This window comes from Neofelis nebulosa, chromosome 12 (genome assembly GCF_028018385.1).
Source record: "Neofelis nebulosa isolate mNeoNeb1 chromosome 12, mNeoNeb1.pri, whole genome shotgun sequence".
In the NCBI taxonomy this organism is placed as follows: Eukaryota; Metazoa; Chordata; class Mammalia; order Carnivora; family Felidae; genus Neofelis; species Neofelis nebulosa.
The window spans coordinates 28,770,363-28,783,491 of record NC_080793.1 but is presented as its reverse complement, the minus strand read 5'-3'; the positions used below and the strand labels follow the sequence as shown (position 1 = coordinate 28,783,491).

The 13,129-nt window shown below is 37.8% G+C and overlaps 2 protein-coding genes and 1 non-coding gene across 3 annotated transcripts; 2 read left to right on the top strand and 1 right to left on the bottom strand.

The window, feature by feature from the left end:
- The first annotated feature begins 1,876 nt into the window (after positions 1–1,876).
- On the top strand, positions 1,877–2,803 carry LOC131491568 (olfactory receptor 13C7-like). Its single transcript, XM_058694702.1, has one exon. It carries the CDS (start codon positions 1,877–1,879, stop codon positions 2,801–2,803), a length of 927 nt encoding a protein of 308 aa, XP_058550685.1.
- Positions 2,804–8,413: 5,610 nt separating this feature from the next.
- On the bottom strand, positions 8,414–9,376 carry LOC131491557 (olfactory receptor 13F1-like). The gene has a single exon (XM_058694689.1). It carries the CDS (start codon positions 9,374–9,376, stop codon positions 8,414–8,416), a length of 963 nt encoding a protein of 320 aa, XP_058550672.1.
- A 3,154-nt stretch (positions 9,377–12,530) lies between these two features.
- LOC131492294 (U2 spliceosomal RNA) lies at positions 12,531–12,719 on the top strand. The gene has a single exon (XR_009251995.1). It is a non-coding gene; the product is annotated as a U2 spliceosomal RNA (small nuclear RNA).
- The last annotated feature ends 410 nt before the right edge of the window (positions 12,720–13,129 follow it).

Genomic DNA, 13,129 nt, shown 5'->3' with positions numbered 1-13,129 from the left:
CATTAAAAAAAAAAACTAACTATAAACTCATCCATTGGATCAGTCTTTTTCTTTTCCTCAGGGTGTTTTTAAGTTAGGTAAAACCCTTGAGAATGAAAAGGTGTTTTCAAAATTATGTTCTTTGATTTAATAACTATAAAAAGGTCAGCTACTAATATCTACTCTTTAAATTTTTTCAAATTAAAGTTATTTGCCCCATGCTCTATGATGCACAACTCAGATGGTTGAGCTGATCTCAAATTCCTTTTTTGGAAAATATTGGCCCTAATCGTAAATTCAACAAATGGAAGAGAAAGCACTTTAATATGGACAGAAACAAACAACAGGCTCTTCTGTATGTAGTTTGACCGCTTGTATATTTAAAATCTAAAGAACACAAAACTGAGTGCAATACACTCACACAGATGTCTCAACTCCAAGTGTCACAGAATGTTCAGTTTTGCATTGTCTACTATTCGATTACAGTCCTACATACAAGGGAAGCAGTAGTGGCATTCTGCAATAGCATTGGAGAGAAATGGTCTAAAAGGCCTTGCTATTCATGTGAGTTCTACAGACAGCAACAGCAGCAGCATCTGAGAACAAGTTAATAAATTCAGATCTTAGAATCAATTCAGACCCACTGAGTTAGAATCCTTTACAAATTTCTCCCATGTGATTTGTCTGTATACTAAAATTTGGAGGTACTCCACCAGACAGGCAGTTTTCTTCCACATTGAACATAAGCATCATCTGGAGAACATTATTTAAAAAGATGTCTGATCACCACTCCTTAGACAATTTACATAATTCTGAGAGGGCAAGAGCATGTTGTTTAAAAAGGGCAGGTGAGTGGTGCCATGGTGACTCAGTCTTTTTTTTTTTTTTTTTTTGGAAATATTTATTTATTTATTTATTAATTATTTTTTTTTAGAGGTCTTTTTTTTTTATTGGTTACTTTTATTTATTTTTTTTTATTTTTTAATATATGAAATTTACTGTCAAATTGGTTTCCATACAACACCCAGTGCTCATCCCAAAAGGTGCCCTCCTCAATACCCATCAGACTGTTAAAAACTGAGAACAAACTGAGGGTTGACTCAGTCTTTTAAGCATCTGACTTCGGCTCTGGTCATCATCTCCTGGTTCCTGGATTCAAGACCCACATCTGACTCTCTGCTGTCAGCACAGAGCCGCTTTGGATCCTCCAAATCCCTCTCTCTCTCTGCCCCTCCCCACAAGTGCTGTCTCTCAAAAATAAATAAAATTTTAAGAAATTAAAAATAAACAAAAAGGGCGGGTGAAATACAGTCAGTAAATGCAGACTGAATAGTGGCTCACCACTGTGTTTTTGTATACATTTTACCTCTATGAATGTCACTTTCCTCAGAGAATTATAGTGATGATAAAATGAGTAATATGTGTAAATATATGTAAATTATAAAACCATAAACCAATGGGATTGTTAATGACTGCCATGAAATAAAATCAAATAGACAGTTATTTTTAACAGATTAAGCATAAGCTTTCCAAAATGATGATATGCCAAGTGGAGTCTGTGGGTCCAAAGAACAGGAAATAATAGATGTTTGTTAAGATGCAAATAGTTCTTCCCTGCCTCAGAACTGTGTATCACAAATTCAGGAAATGGAATACAAAAGCCTATTATTTTTAAAGAGCTGTCAATGTAATTATTACACATCTTCAATCCCTTCCCTTATGAGCCAGAAGAGAAATTCAAACAGCTAACCTCAGAGCTCTTAGCACCACTCCAGCTATTGTGGGCACACACTTGGTGCCCCTCCTCCAGTGATATCTGCACATGGTAATATGCACTGACGCATAATGCTCACATGGAGTTTTCTCTTCTGGATTACTCCAGGTATAAAAAAGTAAAATGGACAGGACGAACTGGACAGAGATTGAGTTCATTCTGCAGGGACTTTCTGAGTACCCCAAAGTGGAAAAACTCCTTTTCGTCATGTGCTTGATGATGTACCTGGTGATCCTGCTGGGGAACAGCCCTTTGATCATACTAACTCTCCTGGACTCCCACCTCCATACGCCCATGTACTTCTTCCTTGGTAATCTTTCCTTCCTAGATATTTGTTACACATCCTCCTTTATCCCCTCGATGTTGATTCACTTCCTATCACAGAAAAAAACCATCTCCTTCCTTAGATGTGTTGTTCAGATGTCTGTCTCCTACACTATGGGGTCCACCGAGTGCGTGCTTCTAGCAGTGATGGCATATGACCGTTACGTGGCCATCTGTAACCCTCTGAGATACCCCATCATCATGAGCAAGGCACTTTGCATTCAGATGGCAGCCCTCTCCTGGGGACTGGGCTTTCTCAATTCACTGACAGAAACTATACTGGCAATACAGTTGCCCTTCTGTGGAAAAAATGTCATTAACCACTTTGTTTGTGAAATATTGGCCTTTGTCAAACTGGCTTGCGCAGATATTTCCTTGAATGAGATTGCTATAATGTTGGGCAATGTAATATTTTTGTTTTCTCCATTATTGTTAATTTGTATCTCCTACATTTTCATCCTTTCTACTGTACTAAGAATCAATTCAGCAGAAGGAAGAAAAAAGGCCTTTTCTACCTGTTCAGCCCACTTAACAGTAGTGACTGTGTTTTATGGGACAATCCTCTTCATGTATATGAAGCCAAAGTCCAAAGACTCTGCTGTTGACAAACTGATTGCTCTGTTCTATGGAGTAGTCACTCCCTTGCTCAATCCTATCATCTATAGCCTGAGGAATACAGAGGTGCTTGGAGCTATGAGAAAATTGATGAGGAGACACTGGTTCTGAAGAAAAGGATGAAAAACTTATATCTTTGAGTTCATGCACAAAATAAGCTCAAAGATTTGAGACAAAAGTTTTTCATATAAAGAGAACAATAAAGATTGTATGTCAAATTACCGAATTTGGGAGTTGGAAGAAATTTGAAGACAATAACTTCACCTTTTATGAAAATGACTGTTATAAAAATGTAGACACTACTGGCATAAGAAGTGAGTAAACTTTAAGAAATAAGAAAAAAATGAAATTAAGCTTTTCCAAGAAAATCCAGTATGTCTTCTTCAACTGATGGGGTTATATCCAGATAAACCCATTGAAAGTTGAAAATATCATAAGTCAAAAATGCCTGTAGGGGTGCCTGGGTGTTTCCATTAATTGAGCGTCTGATTCGGCTCAGGTCATGATCTCATGGCTCGTGAGTCTGAGCCTTGCATCGGGTTCCATGCTGATAGCTCAGACCCTGAAGCCTGCTTCAGATTCTTTGTCTCCCTCTCTCTCTGCCCCTTCCCCACTCATGTTCTCTCTCTCTCTCTCTCTCTCTCTCTCTCTCTCTCTCTCTCTCCCTGTGTCTCTCTCTGTGGCTTTCTCTCCTCTTCCTTCTCTCTCTCTCTCTCAAAAACATTTAAAAAATTAGAAAAAGAAATGCATTTAATTTACTAATCTACTGGACATCAGAGCTTATCCTAGCTTAACTTGAACATGCTCAGAACACTTACATTACCCTATAATTGGTCAAAACTATCTCACACAAAGCCTGTTTACAATAAAACGTTGAATGTTTCATTTAATTTATTGAGTACTGTACTGTATGCAACTGAGAAACAGAACTCTTACAATCATGTTGCTCAGACGGGAAGCTGAGCCACTGCTTACCACAGAAGAATATCATACCACATCTTACTAGCCCAGGAAAAGATCACAATTCAAATTTTAAAGTATGGTTTCTACTAATGCATATCATTTTCACATCATTGCAAAGTCAACATATCCTAAGTCAAACCATTTTAATGTATGACCATCTGTATGTATGTCTATTGAACAAGTAAAACACGTATTTTTCAGTTCCCTTTCAAGAGAACTACTTGAGTTTTTCTGTTTGTCTGTTTGTTTATTCCTGATTTTTGTTTTACCCAAGGACTTGACCTGGCCCCAACCTAACCTGGCCCCTACGTATTTCCCCTTCTTCCCTCCCTCCTCATATTTCTCCCATGTTTGAACAAGCTGTGCTACATTCACTGTTACTTCTTCAATTATATATCATGTTGTTTACACCTAAAGACAACAGCAGATGCCACTTCATCTCCAGCATCACATTTCTCTTTCTATGGTAATAGCTTGCAATCTCATTAAACACAATTCAAGTGTTAGATCTTCTACAAATCCTTTGAAACTTTACTGGGTTAGTTATTCCCTCCTGTATGCTGTCCTGAATTTTATCTCTGTTACGGCTATTTTCCTTTTATACTATAATCATTTGTTCGTTTCTGAAATTTACCCAATGGCAGAACTCACTGTTCTCTGTATGGAGTCTAATGTAAAATAAATTCTAATAGTAGGCAGTAATTAATTACTGAATTAACATTTTTAAAGAATAGTAAAATGTAGTCCAAGTAGTTGATATAATACAGGGAGATAAGAGAATTTGAATTTATGTATTATTTCATTGAACTAAATAACATATCCAAAAGCTTTGGGTAAAATAGCAGCTAATATTAAATGTATGGACATACAAGGGCAGATAAAAGAATGATAAATATAACTGAAGAGGTCATTTTGGCTGGGTAAGGCAGAAATAATATCAGTGTATAATTATTCTGTAATAAGCAATTGCTGGGAAAAATATATCAATTGGATAAACCCTTCTTAAGGAATACTGACAATTTCACTCTTTCAGAAGCAATAGTCATTTTAAATATTTCCTTTCAAAGAAATCCCCTTGAAATTGCTAGCAAATAATAATTGTACTTTTATTTTTTATGTGATTACCTAACATCTATTTGCACGTAATACAGGTGAGCTGCCTGGTACAGTCCCACAGCCTGAGATGGATGAGGAGAGTGGCTCTGCTCAAGGGCCACCCAGCAAAGGCTTCAACAACCCAAAAGAGTTCACAAAGGAATCCCTGCTTGTTCTGCCCAGCAGGATGTTTGGGGGTCTGATGGAATAAGTAAAAGGTCAACATGAAAGGGAGGCCCAGTTCAGGTAGTCAGAACCCAGTAGAATCAAGAGGACACCCATACAGGGAATGATTCAGCTCAGACTGTCAGAGAAAAAGTGAAAGGCAGAAAAAGAGATAACTTGGGGTATTTTATGCTTATATCCCTAGATATAATGATATATATGGTTATAGCCCTAGATATCCCTAGATACCACCAAAGTGATAGGCTAGACTTGTAACAACTCATAGATGTTTCTCAAACATTGAAATCACAGAAAAATTCAAAAAAATTTTAATGTTTACTTATCTCATACAAAGAGAGAGAGAGAGAAAGAAGAGAAGAGAGGGAGCAAGTAGGGGAGGAGCAGAGAGAAAGAGGGAGACACAGAATCCAAAGCAGGCTCCAGGCTCTGAGCTGTCAGCACAAAGCCTGACACAGGGCTCGAACTCACAAACCAGAGATCATGACCTGAGCCAAAGTTGGGTGTTTCACTGTCTGAGTCACTCAGGTACACCAAAATCACAGCAAATTCAAACTACCTGGAGCTAGAATCTACCCAGAAAAAAAAAAAAAAAGATCAAAAACTGACTCTATCAAAGGATAGAGTCCATCATCCTAGCTGATTGACAAGTGGTCTTTTGGAATTAGCCAATATGAACTTTTAAATAATTATTATAAGTATATCAAATAAACTATTCCCATTTCATAGACAAGGAAATTAGATTCGATGTTTAAGAAATTGCCTAAATTCAGGATGCCTGGATGGCTCCATTGGCTAAACGTCCAACTTCTGATTTCAGCTCAGGTTCATGGGTCAATCCCCACACATCCTGGCCTGGGCGGGGTGGCGGGGGCGGGGAGACTGTCAGTACAAAGCCTGCTTGTGATTCTCTCTCTCTCCCTGGCTCTTTGCTCCTCACCTGATCATGCGGTGTTCACACACACTCTCAAAATAAATAAACATTAAACAAAAATGAAATTGGCTAAGATCACTAAGTTTATATACAAACCAAAAAAAATGTAATTTTTTTTAAATTTAAATTAAGTTAGTTAACATATAGTATAGTATTGGTTTCATGGATAGAATTTAGTGATTCATCACTTACATATAACATCCTGTGCTCATCCCAACAAGAGCCCTCCTTAATGCCCATCACCCATTGAGCCCATCCCCTTACCTACCTCCCTGCTAGCAACCCTCAGTTTGTTCTCTGTGTTTAAGAGTCTTTTATGGTTTGTGTCCCTCTCTGTTTTTATCTTATTTTGCCTTCCTTCCCCTCTGTTCATCTGTTCGGTTTCTTAAATTCCACATGAATGAAATCATATGATATCTGCCTTTCTTCCCCTGACTTATTTTGCTTTTAACACACACCAGTTCCATCCATGTTGTTGCAAATGGTAAGATTTCATTCTTTCTGATCGAGTAATATTTCATTATATGTATTGTGTGTGTGTGTGTGTGTGTGTATATATATATATATATATATATATATATATATATATATATATACATGCCACATCTTCTTTATCCATTCAATTCATCAGTTGGTGGACATTTGGGATCTTTTCATAATTTATTGTTGATAGTGCTGCTATAAACATTGGGGTGCATGTGCCCCTTTGAATCAGCATTTCTGTATACTTTGGATAATTTACTCTATATCCCAAGTGTACTATTCTTTCACCTTTACCACAGCTCTGACCAATAACAGGAAAATATAACCAACCATTTTATACACAATTGTCCTAAATTATTCCCTAGAGAGTCCAACCATCAGTGCACAGTCAATTAGTCAACCAACTTACGTCCCTATCTTTGTGAAGTCATCATTCTTAGGCTTCTCCTCTCATCCAATCAATGGCTGCATCAGAGTTCTTTACTTAGACCAATGGACCAATTATCCTGATGAATGTTTATTCATATCTGAGATCAAATCCAGCCCTACAACCCTGTAATTCCCATATTCATCCTATCTTCTTCATCCCATTGTTTTCTGGATTCAAGGAATCACAACAGTTTCATTGACTTTGGTGAGAGCTTCATGATAAAGAGCAAATGAGTTTTGCACACTGACCTCACATTTAGTCATCTGGTCCAGAAAGGACATACAAATGTCACAAATACGGATGAGTGTACATTTTTTAATTCCTTGTATATTGTGGTTTATATAATAAGATATATTCATGTATTTCCATATTGCACATGATTTTAGTGGGTTTGGAGTACTGTATACTTTATAATATAAATATAAATATTTATAATATAAATATAATATAAATATTTATAATATAAATATAATATAATCATGTATAAAATAAATATAAATTATGTCATGTATTTTGTTTCTAAATTCTTATGGCTTCATTTATACCCATGGATTTATGCATCAAGGTGTCACCAGAAACACAATCAAAAAGGGAAGGTCCTTCATAGTTTCACTGAAACATCCTGCAGCTTCTTTGAATTTACTAAATAATGTCAACACTCGAAGACCAACAACAAACTGCTAAACTGTCTGTTATTTTTTCCAGACAGGCACTCCTCTACCCCATTTCTATTCAGTATGTATTTGTGCAGACCTTCTCCATTTGTATATAGACATTCAAATCACACACATCTACCTGCATGCACAAATATTTCCACACACACATGTAAAACATAGTCACACTTTGTAGAATATGCAATCACTTCCAAAAAATTTAGCAATGCTGAAAAAGAGGTTGTACTAGTTTCCTAACGCTACCATAACAAAATAGCAGAGACTTGATTGCCTCAACAACAGAAATTGACTTGCTCATAGTTCTGGAGGATAGAAGACCAAGATTAAAGTGTTGGCAGATTTGATTTCTTCTGAGGCCTCTCCCTGGCTTTCAGATAGCCGCTTTCTTGCTATGTCCTTGCTTCTGTGTGTGAGCAACCCTCTGTACCCATGTGTGTCTAAATTTCTTATTTTCTCAAAATGACACAACTCCAATTGTATGAGGGCCCACACTGACAACCCTCATTTTAACTTAATCACCTCTATAAAGGCCATATCTCCAAATGTAGATACATTCTGAGGTACTGGGGATTAGAGCTTCAACATAAGTTTTGCAGAGACACAACTCAGCCTAAAACAGAGGTTAATAATAAACTATCTAAAAAGTCTACTATAGTTTTTACATTTGTATATTACATGCACATAATTTTGAACACTAACAATACACCAACTTAATGTTTAAAACTATACTTACATTCTATCACCCAAAACAAAATATTGAAATTTGTCACCATGAGCCCTTTTTATGTAAGATTTCAGATATGCTTATGTAACATATGTCTATATTATCTTAGAGCTTCAGCAGTCAGTCAAGGAGGAAACTTAGGAAATCACACATCTTATTTAAAATGAGTGTCTTCCCCTCTTAGTCCAATGTTCTGGTGCGTACTGACCACATCAATACATCCCTTAGATTAATGTTATGATTTGCTATGGGGGATTAAAAAAGCACACAGAGGGTTCCTAATCAGCAATTTTTTCACAGCTGCTTTTACCTCTTTGTTCCGTAAACTATAAATGATAGGATTCAACATGGGGGTTAATCCAGCATATACCAAAGCCATAAATTTGTCTGTTTCCTGTGAATCTACAGCGGAGGGCTTCAGGTACATGGAGAGAGCTGTCCCATAGAACAAAACCACCACAGTCAGGTGGGCTGCGCATGTTGAAAAGGCTTTGCTTCCACCATCCACGGAGCTGATTCTCAGGATGTTGGAGAGAATGAATGCGTAAGAGACACAAATGAGGAGCATCGGCATAGGAAGAAGTAGTACGCTGATCACCAGCATGATTAACTGCACCCTGGAAGTATCCACACAAACTAGTTTCAAGACAGCCAGAATTTCACAAGTGAAGTGATTGATGATGCTACTTCCACAGAGAGACAGCTGCAGCACAGATACTGTTTCCACCAGGGCGGTGAGGCAGCCTGTCACCCAGGAGCCAGCGGCAATCTGCACACAAGCCCTCTTGTTCATGATGATGGGGTATCTCAGAGGGTTGCAGATGGCCACATACCGGTCATACGCCATCGTGGACAGAAGCACACACTCAGTGGAGCCCATGGCAAGAGAAAAGTACATCTGAGTGGCACATCCTGAGAATGAGATGGTGTGTTTCCCTGAAACAAAGTTTGTCAGCATTGGAGTGAGAGCAGAAGAGGTGTACCAGATGTCTAAAAAGGAGAGGTTGCTGAGGAAGAAGTACATGGGTTTGTGTAGGTGGGAATCCAGGATGGTGATGGAGATCAGAATGATATTACCCAGCAGGGTGATCAGGTACATCAGCAAGCACAGCACAAATATGATGACCTCAACTTTGGGGTAAGGAGTAAACCCCAGGAAAATAAAATTGGAAATGACTGTCAAGTTTGCCTTGACCATTTTATGCCTCTTTGTTTATCTGTAGTAGTGAATAAAAATATACATTGTACATATATGAAAATTAAATTCTACCATCTTTCAAGGGGATTAGTTAGGGGTACTTTAAAAGGATCATTATTCTGGCAATACCATGCTAATTATTCACTCATTCATTCATTTGTTGATTATACTACAAGTCACTGAAGATCTCTTTGAATTACCTAAAAAGCTACTCTTGGGCAGCTCAGAATAAAATATCACGCAGTCAAGTAAAGAAATAAATACAATTAACATCATATAAATACACCCTCGGGTACCATGAGAACACAGAGGGTAAGAATCTGAGCTCTGTGTTAGGAACACTGGTCAGTGAGACATTGTGACACTTAGTTTAATCAAAAAAGGCATTAGACCTGGGGTGCATGGGTGGCTCAGTGGTTGAGCATCAAACCTGGATTTGGCTCAGGTCATGATCCCATGGTCAAGCCCCGCACAGGTTCAGTTCAAGCCCCATGTCAGGCTCCACACTGGCAGTGCGGAGACTGCTTGGGATTCTCTCTCATTCCCTCACTCTCTCATCTCTCATCTGCTCACATTCTCTCTCTCTCAAAATGAATAAACAAACTTTAAAAAAAAATGCGTTATACCTAATCGAGTTAAGGACCACAGGAGGTTTGCTGGGGAAAGAAAAAAAAATTTGTAAAACGTTACAGGGAGAAAGGATTTAGTTGCATTTCATAAACCTGCTAATTATGTGTTGTAACACAAGGATATGCGGTACACTATAAATAGAAGATAAACCTGTGTCCAATCACTATCGCACTACCTGATTTCCATTTCCAAGAAGGCATTTTTGAATATGGAATCACCCTGAGCCCACGCTTTCTTAGAAACAAACTGATTTTCAAAGTTCAGGATTTTATAATGCAATTCTAATTACTTGTGATGTATCTCACAATTAGTCGCATATGGGAACATGTTTAAAAACCACTGTCCTATAAGTAGAGCTCAAATGCAATCAATCACACACACTCAAGCCTCACATCCTCATCATTGCCTACTTCTCCAACCTCATCTTCCAACACTCCAGCTCCAGACTCTGGTCTGAAACAACAACCAGCTTGTAATTTCTCATACTTATCATGCCATTTTATATTTTTACGTCTATAACCAACAGTTCATCTACATGCTGTTACCTTTCTCACCAACTCCAATCTTGTTTTTCATGAATATTTATCCAGTCATCAAAACTGTAGGCCACTGTCTCAAGTATAGCTTCGTTCTTTATGTATACCTACATTACTCAAGTATATTACACTGAACAATAGCCATATGTGCACATCCCATTGGCTCCCACCCCTGGTACAACTGAGCTTCTCCAGATCTTGTTCCCCATAATACTAGCAAAGAATAACTTACATTCAAGATTTTTAATAACACACCACTCCCTTGAACACGGGCAATGTTTGGTACATATTCAAATAAGAACATTTTCACTATTGGTCTCTGTGCCAACATAAAAGCCTAAGATTTCTCAACTGCTCATTTAGATCTGCACCCTTATCTGTAACATTAAAGAAACTAGTTCATTTAAGAAACAAAGACGATGAGCTCTTAGCTTTAAATATTTGACATAGAGTGAGGTGGGGAAGGCAATGACCATTTGTACTCTTAGGAGAAGTTGAGGTATTCCTCAATCATCTTCTTTAGGGTTTTAGACCACTGTCCTCTGAGTGTAAGAATTGGACTCTAAATCCAACCATGCTACTTACTGGTGTGCATAATCAGGCAAATCACTTGGCCTCTTTGAAATCAGTTTGTTTGTTTTTTTTTTTGTTTTTTTTTTTGTTTTTGTAATCTATACAGGAAGATGACAACTCCTAGATTAACTTATTTTAAAATTCTTTTTCCGGGGCGCCTGGGTGGCGCAGTTGGTTAAGCGTCCGACTTCAGCCAGGTCACGATCTCGCGGTCTGTGAGTTCGAGCCCGGCGTCAGGCTCTGGGCTGATGGCTTGGAGCCTGGAGCCTGTTTCCGATTCTGTGTCTCCCTCTCTCTCTCTGCCCCTCCCCTGTTCATGCTCTGTCTCTCTCTGTCCCAAAAATAAAAATTAAAAAAAAAAAAAACGTTGAAAAAAAAAGATTTAAAAAAAAATAAAATCCTTTTTCCACCACCCAATTCCATGGCCTGTCTAATATCTCAGAACATCACAAAACGTTTATGATTTCATCATCTCCCTGCTTTTCTTTCAGAGCTATACCTGCCTATGCCAACCCAGTGCTGGTTCACACTGGCTCAGATAAAAAACTTAGTACTTCTTCATAATCTATTAAAATTTCAACCTCCAATCCATAGGTGAATAGGAAACACCTGACTGATTATTTCCAGAAAGGTGACTGTTAAAGGTTTCTGCTCTTTAAAGTTCATTTGGGTCAGCACACACCATGCTTCTACTGAGGGCTTCTCTAGTGGTCTTTCCCCACTCAGCACCCAGTTTTCCTACTCTAGCTCTTGCTCTTCTTGCTTTCTCTTCTTTCTTCACTACTGTCTGGTCTTTTCTTATAAACAAAATAATGATGTCTTTTTCTCATGCAGATTGGGTCCCTATTCTTTCCCTTATCCTTCCTTTACAATGCTTGTAAGAGTCTCACCTATCCTAAGTCATTTTATTGAGATACTTTCCCTAAAATGACTTCAGATGCCAGGGCTAAGACAACCAAATGTTTTCCAACAATCTCTTCCTTTTTCCTTCCCAAATGTCAGAGCCAGAACAAATCAGAGTTCTACCCCAACATTTTTATTTTAAAGTTGATGGATGCTTGAAGGAGTTTGATGACTTGTCCGAGACAAATGAGAAAATCAAAAGCAAATCGAAAACTTCCGTCCCACATTTTGGGCTCATTTCAACTCAATATTTTCCTTATCAACAAGTACTTCTTTTAAAAGTAAACATCTGGTCTCCTATTCTGGTCTCCTGGCCTAGCTGAGACCCGTGAATCAGTTTTATAAAACGGAGGATACAGAAAGAGATGGATAAGGTCTGCTCTCATTTACCTCAGCACATGTGATCAGTATCTTCCTCTTTGACTAATGTGTGCTTCACTATTTAAAGTTGATCTCCAGCATGGTCTTGCTTGTGAATCTTTGTGCAGTGCTCAGAAAAGTAAAAGAATCTAATCGCTTCTCGGCCTTTTGGCTAAGATCAAGTGTAGAAAAGTAAAAGAATCTGAATTTTGTAATTATGGTAATTCTCCATGAAAACTGTATTAGAGTGGGTTATGCAGAGGTATTTTTATTCAGAAATTGCAATGAAAAAGGATATGGATGCTCTTGGTTTGCAAAAAATCAAGCCAGATCTTTCCTCATTCACAAATTCTCAACATACAGAGCTTTTGGTAAAAATATAAAAATAACTGCCTAAGAAAAATAATGACAAAGATTTTTTTCTGCCAAAATCACCACCTATGCTCTGCTCTCTAAAACTTCCAAAGGGTTATCCCTGGATCTAAGACTACTAAAGTCTCCTGTTGCTATTAGGGACTTTCCAACTCCCTTAACAATTTAATGCTGTGATTCTGGAACATAAAGAAGTTAAGAAACTTTCTAGTTCTCCAGGGTTTGATTCTCCAACTCCATGTACTAATTGGGAACCAAAAAAATGAGGTGAAAAAACTTTTAATTAATTCAAGTTATCTGGGCCAATAAGAGACCTGATTGCTGAGCAGCCTTTGTGCAAGTAGAATTGTAGGAGACTATTTGTGTATTGGAAACTATC

Coding starts and splice junctions, on each gene's coding strand:
- LOC131491568 (XM_058694702.1), top strand. CDS start 1,877: ATGGACAGGACGAACTGGACAGAGATTGAGTTCATTCTGCAGGGACTT.
- LOC131491557 (XM_058694689.1), bottom strand. CDS start 9,376: ATGGTCAAGGCAAACTTGACAGTCATTTCCAATTTTATTTTCCTGGGG.